The sequence below is a fragment of the Theropithecus gelada genome, chromosome 9 (genome assembly GCF_003255815.1).
Source record: "Theropithecus gelada isolate Dixy chromosome 9, Tgel_1.0, whole genome shotgun sequence".
Classification (NCBI taxonomy): Eukaryota; Metazoa; Chordata; class Mammalia; order Primates; family Cercopithecidae; genus Theropithecus; species Theropithecus gelada.
Window position 1 is genome coordinate 31,723,216 of NC_037677.1, and position 20,479 is coordinate 31,743,694.

General features: G+C 39.8%; 1 protein-coding gene across 4 annotated transcripts in view; it reads right to left on the reverse strand.

Moving 5' to 3' along the window:
* Positions 1 to 19,250, reverse strand: part of SLC39A12 (solute carrier family 39 member 12) — an 83,170-nt gene extending 63,920 nt beyond the window's left edge. For 3 of the 4 annotated variants that reach the window (XM_025396627.1, XM_025396626.1, XM_025396628.1), the window contains exons 1-4: positions 18,940 to 19,250; positions 17,428 to 17,774; positions 9,053 to 9,334; positions 5,149 to 5,356 (exon numbers count right to left, since the gene is read on the reverse strand). In XM_025396627.1, the coding sequence (XP_025252412.1) occupies positions 5,149 to 5,356; positions 9,053 to 9,334; positions 17,428 to 17,688 (751 nt within the window). In that variant the 5' untranslated portion in view covers positions 17,689 to 17,774; positions 18,940 to 19,250. The remainder of the gene's footprint in view (positions 1 to 5,148; positions 5,357 to 9,052; positions 9,335 to 17,427; positions 17,775 to 18,939) is intronic. The other variant, XM_025396629.1, reaches the window with a different exon arrangement.
* Between the last annotated feature and the right edge of the window lie 1,229 nt (positions 19,251 to 20,479).

A 20,479-nucleotide genomic window follows, 5' to 3' on the forward strand; every position in this document is an offset into this window, starting at 1 on the left:
AAAAAAATAAGACCCATTGATCTATTGCCTATAAGAAACACACTTCACCCATAAATACACATATAGACTAAAAATAAAGGGATGGAAAAAGATATTCCATGCCAATGGAAACCAAAAAAAAAAAAAAAAAAAAAAAAAAGCAGGAGTCACTATCCTTATACCAGACAAAATAGATTTCAAGACAAAGACTGTAAGAAGGGAGAAAAGTCACTATATAATGATAAAAGTGTTGATCCAGCAAGAGGACTTAATTATTTTAAATATATATGCACCCAACACTGGGGCACCCAGATATATAAAGCAAATATTATTAGAGCTACAGAGAGACATAGGCCACAGTACAATAACAGCTGGAGACTTCAACACCCCACTGTCAGCATTAGACAGATCTTCCAGACAGAAAATCAACAAAGTAACATTAAACTTAATCTGCACTATATGACCAAATGGATCTAATATATATTTACAGAACATTTCATCCAGTGGCTGCAGAATGCACATTCTTCTCTTCAGCACATGGGTCATTCTCAAGGACAGACCATATATTAGGTCACAAAACAAGTCTCAAAGTATTTTTTAAAAATTGAAATAATATCAAGCATCTTCTCTGACCACAATGGAATAAAACTAGAAATCAAAAACAGGAGGAATTTTTGAAAACTATGCAAATATATGGAAATTAAGCAATATGCTCCTGAATGACCAATGGGTCAATGAATAAATTAACAAAGAAATAGAAAAATGTCTTGAAACAAATGATAATGGAAACACAACATACCAAAACCTATGAGATACAACAAAAGTGGTATTAAGAGGAAAGTTTATAGCTATAAGTGCCTACATTGAAAAAGATCAAAGATTTCAAATTAACAATCTAACAATGCATCTTAAAGAACTACAGCAGCAAGAGCAAGCCAAACCTAAAATTAGTAGAAGCAAAGAAATAAAAAAGATCAGAGCAGAAGTAAATGAATTTGAAATGAAGAAAACAATACAAAAGATCAATGAAACAAAAAGTTGGTTTCGTGAAAAGTTAAAGAACATTGACAAGCCTTTCGGCAGACTAAGAAAATAAGAGAAAAGATCCAAATAAATAAAATCAGAGATGAAAAAAGAGACATTATAACTGATACTGCAGAAATTCAAAAGACCATTAATGGCTACTATGAGTAACCATATGGCAATACATTGGAAAAATCTAGAAGAAATGAACAAATTCCTAGACACATACAACCTACCATGATTAAACCAGGAAGAAATCCAAAACCTGAACAGTCCAATAACAAGTGATGAGATTAAAGCCATAATAAAAAGTCTCCCTGTAAAGGAAAGCCCAGGACACAGTAGCTTCACTGCTGAATTCTACCAAACATTTAAGAAGAACTAATACCAATTCTATTCAAACTATTCCAAAAAATAGAGGAGGAGGGAGTACTTCTGAACTCATTCCATGAGGCCAGTATTGCCCTAATACCCAAACCAGACAAAGACACACCAGGAAGGGAAGGGAAGGAGAGGGGAGGGGAGGGGCAGGCCAATATCTCTGATGAATATTGATGCAAAAATCCTCAACAAAATACTAGCAAATTGAATTCAACAATCCATTAAAAAGATCATTCATAATGACTAAGTGGGATTTATCCCCTACCTAGGATGCAAGGTTGGTTCAACATATGAAAATCAGTCAATGTAATACATCACATTAACAAAATAAAAACAAAAATCATACGATCATTTCAATTGATACTGAAAAACCATTTGATGAAATTCAACATCCTTTCATGATAAAAAACTGTAAAAAATGGGGTATAGAAGGAACATATCTCAACATAATAAACACTAGATACATTAGACCCACAGCTAGTATCATACTGAATGACCATGATGATCATATGACCAAGAATCCCACTGCTGGGTATATACCCAAAAGAAAGCATTTAGTATATTGAAGAGATATCTGCACTCCCATGTTTGTTGCAGCACTGTTCATGATACCTAAGATCTGGAAGCAACTTAAGTGTCCATCAACAGATGAATGGATAAAGAAAATTTGGTACATATACACAGTGGAATACCATTCAGCCATAAAAAAAGAATGGGATCAAGTCATTTGCAACCACATGGATGAAACTGGAGATCACTATGTTAAGCCAAGCAGAGAAAGACAAACATTGCATGTTCTCACTTATTTGTGGGATCTAAAAATCAAAACAATTCAACTCATGGACACAGAGAATAGAAAGATGGTTTCCAGAGGTTGGGAAATGTACTTGGGGGAGGGGGCCAGTTAATGGGCAGAACAAAATTAATTAGAAAGAATAAGACCTGTTATTTGATAGCACAACATGGTAACTATAGTCAATAATAACTTGATTGTAAATATTAATATTAAAATAACTAAGAATATTATTGGACTGTTGGTAACACAAACAATAAATGCTTGAAGGGATGGATACGCCATTCTCTATGATGTCATTATCACACATTGCATGCCTGTAGCAAAACATTTCATGTACCCCATAAAGATATACACCTACTATGTACCCACAAAAATTTGAAAAAAGAAAAAGAAAAAAAGATCAAGAATTTTATGTCTAGCAAAATAATCCTTCAAATTGAAGGTTTAAAAAAAGCCATTCGCATATATATGATGAATGAGAAAATTTATTGCTAGCAGACTTGCCTTGTAAGAAATACAAAATGAAGTTCTTTAGGCTGAAAAGAAATGACTCAAATTTACCACTTGGGTAAAGTTCCCATTTTGATTAAGTCCACTGAAAGAAATGACCAGCACTGGAAATGTAAAAATGTGGGTTAATATGAAAGACTCTATAAATATATTTTTCTCATTTGTTCTCTAAACTTAATGAGAAAATATTACAGGCTTCTCTTTCAAAGTCAGAAACACAATAAGGATGCAGATCATCCCCACTACTATTTAACATTATATTGAGATTATTAACCAATGCAATTAGATGAGAAAGTAAATAAAAGCATGAGAATTGGAAATAAAAATAGGCAAAACTATATGTATTTAGAGAAATTAAATATCTGAAACTCCTAAAAATCAATACAAAAATAATCATGAATCAGGTTATAAAATTAACCTATAAAAATTAGAAACATATATATGTATATACACACACACACAAACAAAGATCAACTAGAAGATAGATGAAAGAGGACCTCATTTAAGAGAGCAAAAAGAATGTTAAAGGCATAGGTATAAACATAACAACAAATGCCCACAATCTATGTGAGGGAAATTAATATTTTTAAAAGCGAATTGTTCTCTTTTGAAGAATGCATGGCCAAATTAAAGTGTCAAGAATTTATATTTAACTACCCTTAAGAATCTCAATAAAATGAAGTAGTGAGGAGAGGAATTTTTTCTATTATAAGATTATTACACTAGAAAGGAAGAAATGAGAATTAGAAGATCACCATTTTATAAGCCCTAAATAATTAATCAGTCTAGGCAACTATCATCAATAGCTTATAACTTCTGAAAAAGAGATGACCAGATGCTATATGCTTTCTAATGGAAGGTACTAACATAAAACAGCTAAGCAACCTTATCAAGTCTCTACATATAACAGCCCCTAAGCAAGAAACACAGTGAATAAAAATGCGTGATAGATGACTAGGACTGCAATCAGCAAACTCCAGATGGAAATCAACCCCCTTTGTTTTTCAACCAAAAAAACTCGCAACAAAATAGAAAAGATGGAAGAAGTATGACATGCATAAAAGAAACCTAAGGGATATACCAACAATTTGCATTTTCTGGACTTTATTTTGATCATAATTCAATAAAAATAATTTTTTAAAAATTATGAAAATATGAACAGTGATTGAATTTTTTTTTTTTTTTTTGAGATGGAGTCTCGCTCTGTCTTGCAGGCTGGAGTGCAGTGGCTCAATCTCGACTCAGTGCAACCTCTGCCTCCTGGGTTCAAGCAATTCTCCAGCCTCTGCCTCTGGAGTAACTGGGACTACAGGCACGTGCTACCACACCTGGCTAATTTTTTGTATGTGTTTTTAGTAGAGATGGAGGTTTCATCATGTTGGCCAGGCTGGTCTCGAACTCCTGACCTCAAGTGATCCACCCGCCTCAGCCTCCAAAGTGCTGGGATTACAGGCGTGAGCCACTGCACCCAGCCTGAATTTTTTGTGATATTAAGGAATCGTTATCAATTTTTTACTCGTGATAATGAGGTGCTTAAAAAAAAAAAATCCAACTGGGCACAGTAGCACACTCCTGTAGTCCCAGCACTTTAGAGGGCCAAGGCAGGCAGATCACTTGAGGCCAGGAATCAGAGATCAGCCTGGACAACATAGTGAGACTCCTGTCTCTACAAAAAATAAGAAAACTAGCTGCGCATGGTGACACACACCTGTAGTTTCAGCTACTCAGGAGGCTGAAGTGGGAGGCTTGCTCAGGAGTGGGAGGTTACAGTGAACTATGGTCCCACCACTGCACTTGAGCCTGGGCAACAGAATGAGACCCTGTCTCTAAAAACAACAACAACAACAAAAAATCCATCTCAGGGGCGTTTTGATGTATATTTTAAGAATTAGCCATTTCATTTTTACTGCCTTGTCAAGTACAAAGAAATGTGCAAAACACACATTCTAATTCCAGTTCTGACATCCCATTTCATCCTGGAGCCCCCAAAACCAGGTAGTCACAAATGCAGCAAGAATGGCTATTTCACATTACTTCTGTCTGAAATTAAATGACTTTCCTGATTGCAAGGAAACTGCTGCCAAATGTCTTGCACAATTTGGAATACTATTCTTTCATTCTACACGACAGTTTGTTAGGCCTGGCCCAGCATTACATCCCAAATAAGAAACTATTCAGTTAGCATTTATGGCAGATCATAAAATCTCTGCCTCCCTCTACATCCACAACTCCAATCACTTAGAAATAGGCCAAGTCCATGCTTTTGCCTCATCACCACATACCTTTCATCGCACACTTGCCTTGAAAGGCCACCTAAGCTGTCTGGCTTTATGACTCAATAAAAATCGTATTTAAACATACCTGAACGAATTCAGTCATCAAGAGCTTCGGCCTTTGTTTTTGGCATAGTTTACTTAGTAGGTGTGACTTGGAAGTTAAATTCGTGAAAACATCCTTACCTGATAGGCGGAGGGTATGTGTACGATTCAAGGAACTGAAAATATACTCTGTAAAGTAGTCTGGGGAAGGCAAGTTTCCTTGTCCCAGACAAACACCCTGAAGGGACAAAGTAATGATCATGGCTGCCAACTGAGGAAGTGTATTTTCATTAGCACCTTCACTGCTCACTATTCCAGATTTTTTCTGCAGTGTTTTGGTTTCCATACACTGAAATCAGATACAAAATAAAGAGAAAACTGTAACTTCTGAAGTTATTTTGATTAGAACATCTCTGAAATTTCCCCCCTTACGGAATAGTTTGTCTAAAAGAAAATGGAATCATTTGGAGGAATATGACTATCATCTTTCTCCTGTCTCAGAAACAACTCAATTTGGAAATTACGTGTTTATCTATTATGGCACTGAATTTTCTAACTCTCATCCCACTGGTCCTTATTTATGCAGTCTTCCTCACTATCCTCTTTTTCTTTTTTTCTTCTTTCTTTCTTCTTTCTTTGTTTTTTTGTTTTTTTTTTTTTTTTTTGAGACCGAGTTTAGCTCTTGTTGCCCAGGCTGGAGTGCGGTGGCACAATCTGGGCTCACTGCAACCTCCGCCTCCCAGGTTCAAGCAATTCTGCTGCCTCAGTCTTCCAAGTAGCTGGGATTACAGGTGATGCCTGCCACCATGTCTGGCTAATTTTTATATTTTTAGCAGAGATACTATTTCACTATGTTGGCCAGGTTGATCTCAAACTCCTGACCTCAGGTGATCCACCTGCCTCGGCCTCCCAAAGTGTCAAGTACTTGAGTCACCACACCCAGCCTCACTATCCTCTTAAAGATGTGTTTTCTCCAAGGGGATCTCCTGCTCTTATTGTTTAACATCCTTAAAACCGGTGGGTTGTTACTCTCTCCTGGCTTTCAGTGCAACCTGCAGGAGAATGATTTTCCAGCCGACATTCCCTACCCTGACTTCACACAGGCTCTGCTGCCTTGTGTCATCACAGGGCCCCTCTGCTTCTCATCTGCCTCTGGTCCCAAGGTCAATGTGTGCTCATTGCACATCAGACCTAGCACACTGTCCATGTTCTTTGAACTCCCAGAGGACATCGGACCTTTTTAAATGTGTATATCAATTTTCCTCCATTAAATTATAAGCATCTTAGAAGCTCTAATTTTGCTTTATATCCCATTCATATTCCCATTTAGACATTTGAGTGCCTACAATGTACCAGGCGCTGTACTAAACCCATTTCATACGAAGTGAAAGAGAAAATAAATTCATCAAAAGAGAGATCAAGGGAAGGTTATCATGTCAAGGTTGCATTCTAATGACTTAGGACAAGGAGAAAAAGTGTCCATTGAACTTATTTTTTTTTTAAAGTCTGTAATTGAAGAGCTTGGCAGGAGCATATTTATAACCATGGTCCAGAGCAGAGTGGAAGGCTAAGAGTCAGTTACCAAAATTTTGATAAATTTGGAGAAGTAGCCAGAAGTTCCATGGGTGAAAAGAACAAGTTGAAATAACAGAGTTTGAACCTCAAAGAAGCATGAATGTTTCATGCAGGTTGTGAAAGAACAACGGTCTCAAAACACCATTGAGGATAAAAGAGAATTCCAACCATTGTTCCAATCCCTGAAGTCCTTTGCATGAACACTCGGCCTCCATGCAGTAGGCAGGGCTACGGGAACACTAGGGAGAGATCCCTGTTCATTTACCATGGAATCAGCCAACAGTGGAGAGAATTCAACAGGTGGGAACATTGAGAGATTGAGTCAGGAAGATAAAACACAGACAGGTTTCGACAAAAGAGATTGAAGGAATGGAGAGATATTGCTTTCTGAGCCATTTGGGGAGCTTGCCTGGATTAGGGTATCAAGTTGATTCTCTTGGGGATCTGGCTGAGGCCCACTTGGAGCAGCCATTAGTGACTTGATCTGTGGAAGCTGGGTACCGTGCAGACCAAGATCTGGAGATTCAAGTAATGATGGGCCTGGTGAGCCAGAACCTCATCTGACCTCACGCCATCTAGTGAGAAAGAACAGCTGATGTGGTGAAGTGCCAAAAGCCTCCTGCAAAGTCTGGACTGATTGACTTCCTAGAGAATCCTAGCCCAGTTGGATGAGCTCACGGACCCTTCCCAGGAACTAGAGACAGTGATGTCATCCAGGTGTTCACAGGTCTGAGGCCTAGCAAAGGGTTATGACTCAGCAGGTGTTCAAGTCTTAATGACAAAGGCTGTTCAACCCTTAATGACTGAAACTAGCTGGAAAAAGGAGTTCTAGATATACTACTGATTTATTCTGTTCTGGGGCTGTTTGATCTCAGAAATACTCAGAAGCCTGGGTATTTGCAGTCTGTGTAGGACAACCAGAAACCTGGAAATACACACCACACCACCTTTTAAGTGCTGTTTCCATTTCGTCTCCATCAAAAGGCATTAATGGGTAGGATTAAAATCTTAGCAGTGAATTTGAATCAAACTTGGATTATATAGATGTTGCACTGAAGAAATTATATGTAGGCATAACTCCTGGTTTGAGTAGAAAACAGTTGTGTAAAAGAACCCCTTTTTCTTTTCTTTTCTTTTTTTCCTTCTTTTTTTTTTTTTTTTTTTTTTCCTTTTAGAGATAGGGTCCCATTCTGTTGCCCAGGGTAGAGTATAGTGACACAGTCATAGCTCATTGTAACCTTAAACTCCTAGGCACAAGCTATCCTCCCACCTTAGCCTCCTGAGTAGCTGGACTACCAGCTCATGCCACCACATCCAGCTAATTTTTTAAATTCTATTTTTGTAGAGACAAGGTCTTGCTATGTTGCCTAGGCTGATCTCAAACTCGTGGCCTCAAGTGATCCTCTTGCCTCAGCCTCCCAAAGTGTTGGGATTACAGGTATGAACTACTGCACTGGGCCTAGGAATCCCTTTTCCTAAAATGAAAATACGAATAAAAATATGTTCAAATTTTGAAATTAATAGGATTAGAGCTACGGATGTGATATTCACAAAGTCCTTAGCAAACAGCTTCTCCATTTGCTCTGCCAATAAAAGAAATTAAACATATTTACAGAAAATTGGAGGATATGTTTGCTGGTTGTTAAGCTGCAGAATGCCAGAATTGAGAGCAAGAACTAAATTTGTCTATACATGTTTATGAATAATTCAAGAAAAAAATGATTTCCCCATACTCTTCAAAATGTAGTAATGGCTTCTTAATTAATTCTTTAAAAAAAAAAAAGTGACTTAAATAAACCTTATGTTCAGAGAACTTTATCTGCTGAGATTTCTCACTGCAAACCAGAAAGCAAAAACCTAACTGAAAGGCCAGTTTTGCTAGAATAGTAATGAAGGCAACGGAGACCAGGTGGGAGCTGGGAGAGAGGAGAGGTATTTGAATAGACCCTCTACACAGGCAGTACAAGTCAAAAGCCACAAAGGGATACCATCTAGGGCTGGCAACCATGAGTAATGCTTTTTGCAAGCTGCTTCTTCAGTGAAAGAACTAATGATAATTTATCTCTTTCAAAATGTCTCTGCCTTCTCCTTTCCCAGCCAGAAGGCAAGGCAAAAAGAAACATTGCTCTCCACCACTACAGCTCAGTCCTTGGAAATTGGTCAAAATGCCTTGGGGTCACACTGATTTGAGTACTCAGAGGGACCCAGGAGAAGACAGCTGCCGTTTCACCTGGAGTGCCTGTCCACCCACCCAACTTCTGGCAAAAACTCCTCTTCCAATTAGTCATTACATTTCCTCTTTTGGACCTGGAATTTTAAATTATGTCATTTAACATCTCATAACCAAAACCCACAAATACTTACCTCCCTTAGAAGTTCTTGAATGTCTTTGAAATAAATAAGGAACAAACAATAAGGCTCTAGGACTGTATCTCAGTAGCAGAACCAGTTAGCCATTTTGCCTTCTTACCTGGCTTTGAGAAGTGTCAAAGTACTGCCTGGTGAAAGCCAAGATATCTTCTGTCTCATTCTGTGAAAGGAAAGAGGAGTCTTCATCCTGCCTGAGGCTCAGTAGGCTGTGTAGGTAAAATTTATACTCTTTATTACTCATGTTGAGCTTTGAAGAACAGATCTCTTCCTGATGAATAATGTAATAGAGAAGGAGAAGAGAAACTCTCTGGACTACTTCTTCTCTAAGCTGATCTTCAAAATTTCCTCCAGCTATTAGTAATAGTGCATCTGGTTCAAAGCACTGTGGAAGAAAACAATGACAGCAACAAGAGAAACAAAACTTCGCAAATAGTTCCAGAACACTAATGACCACCAGGGTCTTTGTTACTTATCATTTTATAAATAGAAAGGAAAAGCAGGCAGGATCAATAGCCAGATTCAAAGAGTTGGACTCCCATATAACAATGATGCCCTTCCATGGAACCCTCTTTTTCCACTAAGAGTAATTCCTGACTCCAACTAGGGTGGCCACAAGTTGGTGACCTGTTGCCTGTGTAAAACAGATTATTCTTTGGCTTTTAAAGTGATGCCCATTTGCTTTTAGAACAAAATCCAAACTCCTGGCAATCTTCTTTTTGTTCTGGCTCCTGTCTACTCTACCCTTCCTTCTCTTAGCCTTAGTCCAGCACCTCACTTAACTTCTGCCCCTGTGATTTTATGTCAATTTCACCAAGTTCTTTCCCACAATCTTCCAGGTCTCCTTGTTCCCCTCATTCTTCAGGTTTCAGGCTAAAATGTCACCCTCTCACACACCTTCCTAAAGATTCCCAACCTGCGTTCCCTAGTACAGAACTATCTGATAGAAATACAAGTCACACCGCAAATATGAGTCACATATGTCATTTGAAGTTCTTTAGCAGCAAGATTTTAAAAAGTAAAAAGAAACAGCTAAAAGTAACTTTTGTAATATTTTAACCTTATGTACCAAGATTAAATTATTTCACCATGTAATCTAAATTTTTAAAATTAAAGATATTTTATATTTTTCTTCTTGAACAGTCTTTGAAAACTGGTGTGCATTTTATGCTTACTAGCACATCTCAGTTTGGATGAGCCACGAATCAAGCGCCCAACAGTTACATGCAGGCTAGTGATTACTGTGCTGGACAGCACAATTCTGGAATACATCATTTAAAAATTTTTCTTCATAACACTCGTATTGTAAAATTGCTTTGTTTACTTGTTTATTCTCTCTCTTCTCTATGAGAACCAGTGGTCCATAAAGAGTAGATTTTGTTTGCTTTTTGCATAGTTCTATCCTCAGCATATAGCACGATATCTGGCACTTAAGAAGTGTAAAAATTTTACAAATGACTTCCATCTGCCCCTCTTCTAGCCTATTTAGGGAAATTGCCAAAAATGATTTTGTTGAAGGGAATCAGAACATACTGCCCCAAAATATGCCACCATAGCATATTGATTATTTTGAGCTGAAGGCAACTGAGAAACAGCAGGCACGGGAAGGATTCTCTGACCTGCCCCTTACTATCTAAAAGCGGGGCATAAGTTTCCCATGAGAAAGGTATCCTTGCTGTATCAGGAAGAGGAGAACATTCTTATCACTGGAGATGGGGAGTTAATGCTGAGATGAACCTATACAAACGAACCTTGCTAAAATAATCCTCCATTGGTATAATTGTTAAAAAAAAATTTGGTTTCACATATATATTTCCTAGTCACTTTCTCACAATTTACCATCTCTAGTCCAAATTCACTTTTTTTCTTACTCTTGTCAGATCCCCACAATTTATTACTCTTTGTTTAAATGGTTTATAACCCCCTGGGTCTAACCACTTCTTTGGAGTTTTCACTTTCTTTATGATGCCCCTATTCCACATAAAAATATTAACATCAAATAAAATGTGTGTGCTTTTTCTCCTGTTAATCCATCTTTTGTCCATTTAGTTCACAAGCCCCAGCTACAGAATTTAAGACGTTAGAGGAAAAGTCTTTCCTCCCCTGCACTGTGCTGCCTTATTGGTTTCACAAACCACAAGCACATGCCCAGCTCCTGCAATCTGAGAAGTTTATGTGGCATAAGGGATTTGGATAAGTGTTGTGGGGCAGTGAGAAAAAGACACAGGAATCGTGGACCAGAAGCTTTCTCAGCAAGAGGGAAGCTGCCTTTCTTCAGAGACAGTTGGGGAACTCCTGAGAATTCTCACAGGATCTGAGAAGCAGCCCCAGGACACAGCCACAGAGTGAAAGCATTGAGAAACGCCTGTCCTGACTCCCAGACAGATTTGTGCCATGGTGGGGATATTGTACTACAATATATTTTAATCTAGTCTTCTTTGAAGTGGAAGTTTTGGGGGTTCTAATTTCAGGTCTGCTGTACAACCCACTGTGTAGCATCTGCTATGTAATCATCTGAGTCAGGAAGAAACAAATGTCATCCATCTCCAAATCAAAGCATAATCACATTCTTCATAAAACCACACAGACTTTAATCCCTCCTGAACCCAACTGCAGGGGGTCAAGTACTCAAACAGAGGGGACCCTGGGGTTCCACGAAGACCAACTCTCAATGTGGATATTAGGCTCCACTTCTAAAACCTCGGCATCCATTTTCTGTTCCCTAAGTAACCCAGAAGAAAAGTCCACACCTTGGTAGCTGATGGCAAGGCTGACACCAAGACCCAAAAGGCGAATCCATTGAAATAAAAGTGTAATAAAGCTATTCTCTGTACCAAATAACCTCCTGAAACTAAACTATTGGTACCATTAACTACAATTTGCTGGTAGCCATGTGCCCAGCAATGTGCAGAGTACCTTTTACATTCAGTTACTCCTTGCTGTATAATCTAATTGGTTCTGAAAAATGCCCAAAGTAATGAATTTTTTAGTAATAAGAAACCTATTTTATTATTTTAAGTGTGAGAAACAAAATGTCTCCAGCCTATGTAATAAGCCACCAAATATTTCTAAATATTTGATTTTTATAATATAAAGCAACTAGAAGACCAATTACTCAATTATTTAATGCACAACGAATTAATGCATACATTTGTGTACAGTATGCAAGGATATTGCAAAGAACATATGAGTTACATCTTTCTTCATGAGAAAAGTTTACCCATAGAATATGTGAAAACCAAGACTAAAGTGGTAAGAAACTTGCCCAAAGCTACACAGCTAATGGTGGAGAGCATTGTTAGTCACAATTCCTGCTCTTCCAAGAACAGGACCCATTCTTTTATTCCTTCCTTTTGGGCCATGGAGAACACAGGCTGTGGACCCATTGACGTACTTGATGGGCAACCCCTCAACCAGTAATTTTCTCTCCCTCCTATTTGATGGGAGTAGAGGTCAGTTAGGTGGCTAAGAGATTGGTCCAAGCCTAACATCAATAAGAACAAGGATATGGTACAACCAGAGCATGGAATGAGTTTATGTTATACTTTCAAGTGCTGCTCAGGTTGTTTGATGGGGCTGGGTAGGTAGTAAGAAGAGTGTCTATGTCTGCAATGCAAGGAGTAGCACGCTCATGAGGCCGTGAGACCACAACCATGTGGCAAGGCTTGGTGTATGAGCACATGACAGAACATGTGGCCACATTTCAACCCATCTGAGATGCGGAGACTCCTGTCCATGCATCACTCTTCCTCAATGTCTTTGCCATGTACCTTTCCAGGGTTGGAATTGGAATCCATGGCACGGAACAGCAGAGAGCAGGGTCCGCATGTAATCGTGTGGGTAGGCATTCCAGAACTGTGTATAAAAGGTATACAATATGGAAGGTACAATTGGTTTCTAGCTTTGGGAAGCTTGAAACAGTTGTAGAAGCATCTTTTGTCTGAACAGAGATTTTGGTAACCTTGAATGCACAGGTGTTGTGTCACATTTGCTTTGATTTTTTGAGGCCTGCTACACTAAAGCTTAATTGTGAATCAAATGACCATGGGCTGGAAACCTTTCTCCCATTTATAACATTTGAATCTTGAAGAATGTATTTTAATACAGAAGGCGGTGGCTTGAGGAAAGAATACAGGTGGAAGCCTCAGAAAAGCTAACATAAAATAAGAATTCCTCCCCTGGACATAGATATGATGAAAAGCACACTACTGGGACTGTTGGATGAGGACAGAGCTGGAATTTTCAGTTCATCACCACTAGATTTGTTTTGTTGTTAATGTTTTTAGAAGTTGGCTCAGTTGTGTTTGGGAGAGGATGTTTAGCAAAATGTTGCAAATACTGCCACCCCACAGGCATCAGTATCTGTCCAAGGCTGCCTTCTCTGGTGAAGCAATTCTTTGTTTAAGAAGAATGGACTCATTCAGGAATAATCCATTGATTTTCCTTTTAATCTTGTCAGGTGGGGGAATAAGGTTTAAGGAGGGGAAAAAAACCTCAGAGATTCTGGGAATTAGTTTTAATGACTTTATAAGGAAATAAACTTTGGGAAAAGACTGATTAAAATGCAAGGAGAGGCTCCCCTTACAAGCTAAACAGGCTACTAGGATACTTGGTAGTAATGGTCCACCACACCCTGTCGCCGCATCACATGGCCTTCCCCAACCTTGAAATTCAACTTTGCTTATGATCTTCACCAGGTGAGGGACTCAGTGGACAAAAAGCAACATGGTAGCTATCTTCTCCTACATCAATAAGACAGCTGTCAGGCCTCCAGGATAAACTCTAGGGTTTTAGACTGAAAGGTATTTAACATTTGATTTTGAGTAATGGGTAAATCTTATATTATAGAAATCTAAGAACTTAAAAGAGACTGTCTTCTTTTAAGTTCTTAGTTCTATAAGGTCTTTTTTTTTTTTTTTTTTTTTGCAGGGGGGTGGTGGATGGGGCGGTGGCTAATAATTGACTGTAAATATAAGAGAGAAAGTGTATTTCTTTTTTTCCTGACAAAGAGCTAGAAGGATGTTGCTGATGGCAGGTACTGGCTCTTTAGGGTCTGTACTAGATTTAGTGGGTCTTCTGACTGACAAAAAGTTTTTAACTGAGAAGAGTTCAGATCAAATTGTTAGATAATAAGACAAAGCTGGGTGTTTTCCACACTTTATGCCATGACAGTTATGCCAAGAGAGTCAGGGGCTAGGGCTAGGTGTGAATTAAATGGAGACCCTTAAAGCAGTGGTTCTCTGCTTTGAATGTGTCTAAGAATCGCCTGGAGAACTTGATTTAAAATCCTCAGAATGTAGGACAGTGGAGGGGGGCCTAGGGCACAGGCGGGTGGGAGATTCTGAGGAATGGCGCTGCTCTAGTGTCTCTGGAAAAGGAGAAATCAGACATTGCCGTGAGATACAGGGAACAGAAGGAACTCGAGCTCCTATATCTGACTTTCTGCGTATGTATCCATGAGATTCTCATAGAGATCTGATTCCTAAGGAGAACATGTATATCCATGAGATCCCCCACAGAGATCTGATTCCTAAGTAGAACATATATGTCCATGAGATCCTCAGAGATCTGATTCCTAAGAAGAACAAGTATGTCCATGAGATCCTCACAGAAATCTGATTCCTAAGGGGAACATATATGTCCATGAGATCCCCACAGAGATCTCCCTGAGGAGCACGTGTCAATGAGATCAACAGAGATCATCCTGGGATGTGATACATGTATGTCCATGTGACTCAGAGATTTGTTCCCTGAGAACATATGTGTCCATGTGATCCTTGCAGAGATCTCCCTGGGGAGCACACATATGTCCACGTGATTTTCAAAGGTATCTCCCTCAGGGGCATATACACAACCATGTGACCCTCACAGACATCTGACCCCTGAGGAACATGGGTTTGTCCATGTGGTCCTCACAGACCTCCCTGAGGAGGGGCTCATGATCCCAGCCTTCCGGGTGAGGAAGCTGAGGCTCCACATGTCTCAACACTAGAAGGTGCCAGAAAAGGGCTCTTTTCCTCTCAGAAACCTGTGTAGGGTTATGGTTCTCATAATTATTGAAGAGGAATGTATTGTTTTGGAGTTATTTAACCCCTCATGAAGTTCATTAAAACTATATTCTAACCATTCTCATTAAAGAAAGAAAAAGCCAGGATCAGCCCAGAACTATTCATTTTCAAAGACTGCAGTGTGACTGAATTTATTTTAAATGTGCAGTGCTCTCAGATACTTCAGATTGACTTTTTAAAAATTTCACTTCTTATACAGACCTAAAATTGGAAGCATTTTTCCTCCCAACAAATCCAAGATACCTACTTCCCTCTTTATTCAGACATTTAGGGATATGAACAAACCCCCTTAACCTCTCTTTTTACCACAGAATTTGTAGCATGAACCCTTCCTGTCAGCAGACAAAGTCCTCAAATGACAGAACAGACTCAGCCACAAGCCGAAGCCCTGTGGTTTACGCCAGAACCGGGGTGTGTGTGAAATCCAGAGGACTCTGTTTCCTCTCTCTTTTCATGAATGATGGGGGACATTTCCTAAGTTCCTTCCTGGTGGGTGACTGGGGTGAACTGAAGGCTTCTGAGCAGGTAAAGCTGAGACTCACTTCTGCTTCACCTGCGTTTCTTTCACAGAGGAGGGTGAAGCTATTAAAGATGGTGTTTCAAGTCCTAGGAATGGAACTGATTCAAATGGAGACCAAATTAGCTAAAGTCCTGATACTGTCACAGAAAACAATAAGTGCTCAACAATCCTTCCCCCAGCCCTGAAAATGGAGAACAATTTTGCATATTTACCTTCCTCCCAGCAAAACTACTATTCAAGCAGCCTTAATAAGGCACTTCACGTCATTAAAGGAGAACATTCCCCTGAAGCGAATCCTCAGAGGACATGAATAAGAGATGACTTCTGGTTATTTCCAGTGGGACGTCTTGTGTTGCTATCTATATATATATTAATGTCATCACAGATGAGTTGCCTATTATAACACATTTCCTCTGGGAACCATTGGGTATTTTAATAATTACTGAATTATTTATTGCTCACACAAAGCAGAGAAAAATTCTCTATGAGCAAGACCTCTTCTGTTACGAAAAAAACAAAACACTTGGTCAGAAAATGTTCCCCTCCCCTCCCTCCCTCACCTCAGAGCTATGCATGATTGAGAAAGTCTGCCAAAATGTATTTTGGAGACAGTTAGCTTTTGTTTTACTTATTTATATATGCTTTCATTTATGCATTTATAGGTTCATCCTAAAAAATCTCATGGATCAGGAATGGGATGGAGCAGGTTTCATTTTTTCTTTTGTAGTCATTTAAACACATGAGTTCTCACCTCCTTCCATCCTACCCCACCCTTCCTAATGAAGAGAGTCTCAGCCACCGCTGACATCATATTAAAGTGACCTAGAGTCTGGGCACCGTGGCTCACACCTGTCATCCCAGCACTTTGGGAGGTGGAGGCAGGCAGATCAAGAGGTCAGGAGTTTGAGACCAGCCTGGCCAACATAGTGAAACCCTATCTCTACTAAAGATGCAAAAAATTAGCCGAGTGTGGTGGTGGATGTCTGTAATCCTAGCTACTTGAGAGGCTGAGGCAGGAGAATCACTTGAACCCGGGAGGCGGAGGTTGCAGTGAGCCAAGATCATGCCATTGCACTCCAGCCTGGACAACAGGGCGAGACTCTGTCTCAAATAAAATAATAAAATAAAAAAATAAAATAAAATAAAATAAAATAAAATAAAATAAAATAGTGACCTGGAGAGACTTTAAAAAGTTCTATCCTAGACAAGTAAAATCTCAGTCTCCAGAGGTTGAAGCCCAAACATGGGTATGCTGGGAAACCTACACAGCTGATTCCAGTCAGGGTTGAGATTCACTTTGTAGGCTAAGATTAGGCTGTGATTCAGGCCTCAGGAGCCATGGGTGCAACTTCAGCTCCACCTGCAGCATCTGTCTCCCCAGCTCAGATTCCTCATCGTTAAGATGATTATCTAATCATCTTAACGACCCACCATGCATAATATTAGAAAATACCATGCCAGGAAAAAGTACTCAAAAATCCAATCTTGGACAAATATCAGATCACATTATGCTCCAGCAAACAAATAGCATCTAAAACTAGTCACGTGCAAGTGCACTGAAGGCTTTAAAAAAAGATTAGTCAATCAAAATAGAAAAGAGGACTAAAAGTTCACGCTCACAAATAAATACCTCTATATATGCAGAAGGGTTCTAGAAAGCCTTACATAAACATCATCCTTTCAACAACAAAAATGTCCCTAGGTGCTATACACAGAACGCTGAATGATTTGCTGTATCCCAGATATGGAAATTATTTTGCCAGAATGCATTGCCCAATTGCACATTGGAAGATTAGCCTGTGATTTCACGTTACTGAAATAAATCCCTATAGGATCCATTGCTTTCTTTTGGACATGCCCTGATACCTGACTCCATTCTATTTCACTAACCAGATGGCAATCTCCTTGCATTCCGTTTCTCCTCCGTGGGCACCCAGTTTTCTCCAACAATGTTTTGATGAGGCTTCTTGAGTGGTTGTGGGGTGGGTGGTCACCAGCAGAGAGAACCTGTAGCAGATCTGCCAGTTGGCCTGAACTCCCACGGCCTCTGCTGTCCTGGGCTGAGGGTTTGTCTGTCTCAGTAGAAAAAACACGGCTGAGTAGAAGAAACAGTGGCACCCAGGATACTGAAAGCTTTGTCTGGAAGCACATTTCCACGCTTCCTCCACCTTGAGTCTGTCTTGGATGGAGATAAGTGTGTTGCCGTGTACGGGGTAAACTTGTAACCAAAGGAATTTCTGTGGTAAAGGGGAAAAATAAAGCCTTCAATTATTGTGCCTGCAACATGTTTGAAAGGATTCATTAATTGGGTGGCTAAGCTGATTTGCAATGACAAGCTGTTTCTACACAACAGGCGGTCTGTAGGTAATTTCTAACCCCAAATGGCAGGAAAGTTCCATGGCTGTAGACTTTTAAACTGCACAGGCAGCCAAAAAGCTTGTTAGATTGCCTCTCCCTAAACATAGTGTCACATATTAGGAAGAATAAGCTTCTCCATTTTCCAACAGGTGGTACAAGCTATAGGACCCAGGTTGGGAAACACCTTATGTTTATCCCATTATAAAGAACTCCAAGTGATTCGTGGTCCTCGCCCCTAAATAAAAAGAGGCAATAAATTCTACTAAATGACCAACATCATGTTGAGTTTAAAAGTTTTAGGCCAGGCGCAGTGGCTCACACCTGTAATCCCAGCACTTTGGGAGGCTGAGGCGGGCGGATCATGAGGTTAGGAGTTCGAGACCAACCTGGCCAATATGGTGACACCCCGTCTCTACTAAAAATATAAAAGTCAGCCAGGTGTGGTGGTGCGTGCCTGTAGTCCCAGCTACTCAGGACGATGAGGCAGAAGAATCACTTGAACCTGGGAGGTGGGGGTTGCAGTGAGCCAAGATCGTGCCACTGCACTCCAGCCTGGGCGACAGAGCAAGAGTCCATCTCAAAAAAAAAAAAAAAAAAAAAAAAAATGGGGGGGTTAGACAAGGAAAAGTATTAGAAGAAAATAGTAATGTTCAGAAAACGCAGGTCTGTTTTTTCAGTTCATTAAGAGTTGAGATTCTAGAGTAGGAAGCATCTTAGAAAAATAGAATTTTAAGACCTCAAGAACATGACACATGCACTCACTCAGTGGTGACTAAAGGAGTGGGGGACGACTTTAGAGCCAATCAACTTCCTGGAAAAAAAAATTATCTTTCTGTTGATGGCTTGAGGCATCTAAAATGTTAACAGCATCTCATGTCGGATCCTGGCCCAGAGATGAGCTGGTAAATGACTGTGGGCTAGTAACGAAGGTACTGGGATTACTTTTATGAGTTAAAAACAACAACAACAGCATTTTCAGGTTGTTATGTTAGCAATTTAAAAGTGACAGAGGATGATGCAACCATTTCTAACCCCAGTGCTTACCTTCAGAAGAAAGATAAATGATTCTTTATCTGGAGCTCCACAGCCTTTTAAATCCTGGAGAGTATTTCACAGTCACAGAGTTCCCTGTTTTTAAAATTCTTTGACTGTGCACTGGGAGCTAGAGAGGATTATTTCAGGCCAGAAAAGTTTTCAGTTGCTATGGAGAGAGCTGCTCTGAAGGTAACAATGAAGGTGGATAAAAGGGAGAACTTTCTGTCTGGTAGATTTTCAGGGTAATCAAATCAGGGTGGTTCATGAATTTAACTTTTTAGATCAAGATTTAACCAATTTTCGTAGGCTCGCCTACTGTCACTCGCCTTTCAAGGGACAGAATCTAGGTCAAAGGATTTCACCTCGCAGAATAGAAAGACTTTAGCGTTAGATGAAGATCTTTTTTTCTCTCCGGTTGATTCTGTAATAACTGTTTCATCCAGGCTCAAACCAAGGATGTGTTGAAAAGATAGGCTCTTTGGAACCCTATTTGTTTTGCAAGATGCAGAAGCCTCAAAGATTGAAGGCTTTCGTAATGAGATGTTTTCAAATGAAAAGTATTGGTTGAAGGAATGAAATTCTTACCAGGGAAGTAGGTAGTATAAATGAGAAACTTTAATCAGCTGCACATATTGTGATCACCAGCATCAGTGGTCGGAGTTATTATGTCAGATCTTTCATGCTCCACAAAACAAAGCCTTTCAACAAATTATTAGTGAGTAAATAACTGAATGAACAAAGTGGTTCATTTTCTAGGAGGCAAGAGAAGTTAAATCCTAAGATTTCAGAGTGGGAAGAGTACATGCCCACAGTATAGGGGTTTAAGTCAGCTGGTGGGCAGGTAGAGGAAATTCGAGATCAGGATAATTAGCCTCATCACTAATTGGATATGAAATCTGGGAGCCATGGGGTGGGATGTTCCTGACAGAATGCTGGTCACTGATGGAAATACAAAGGCAAATATTCCTAGAAAATTCCAGGCTTTTTTTTTTTTTTTTTTTTTGAGATGGAATCTTTCTTTGTTGCCCAGGCATGAGTGCAGTGGCGCTGTCTCAGCTCACTGCAACTTCCGCCTCCTGGATTCAAGTGATTCTCCTGCCTCAGCATCCCGAATAGCTGAATAGCTGGGATTACAGGTGTGCGCCACTACACCTGGCTAATTTTTTTGTATTTTTAGTAGAGACAGAGTTGCGTCATTTAATGGTGGCCAGGGTGGTCTCAAACTCCTGACCTCAGGTGATCTGCCCACCTAGACCCCCTCAAAGTGCTGGAATTCCAGGCATAAGCCACCATGCCCAGCCAGGGCTCCTCTGTGATAAGCCCTCAGGGAACAGTTGGACTCAACTAAACTGTCAAGGAAAGGGACTTGGCTTGTGCCTTGTGAGCTCTGTGCTGAGATTAACTGAAGTTAGAGTCTGGAATCAGCAGTCAAAGAGAGGAGCAGGGAGTTAGGACTGAAAGTCACGCCCTTTAAGCCGAGAGTCTAGTTGAGGCAGAGAAGTGAGGAGGGAGCAGGCTCAGGACCAGAGTGGTGCCCGACCACCGCTCC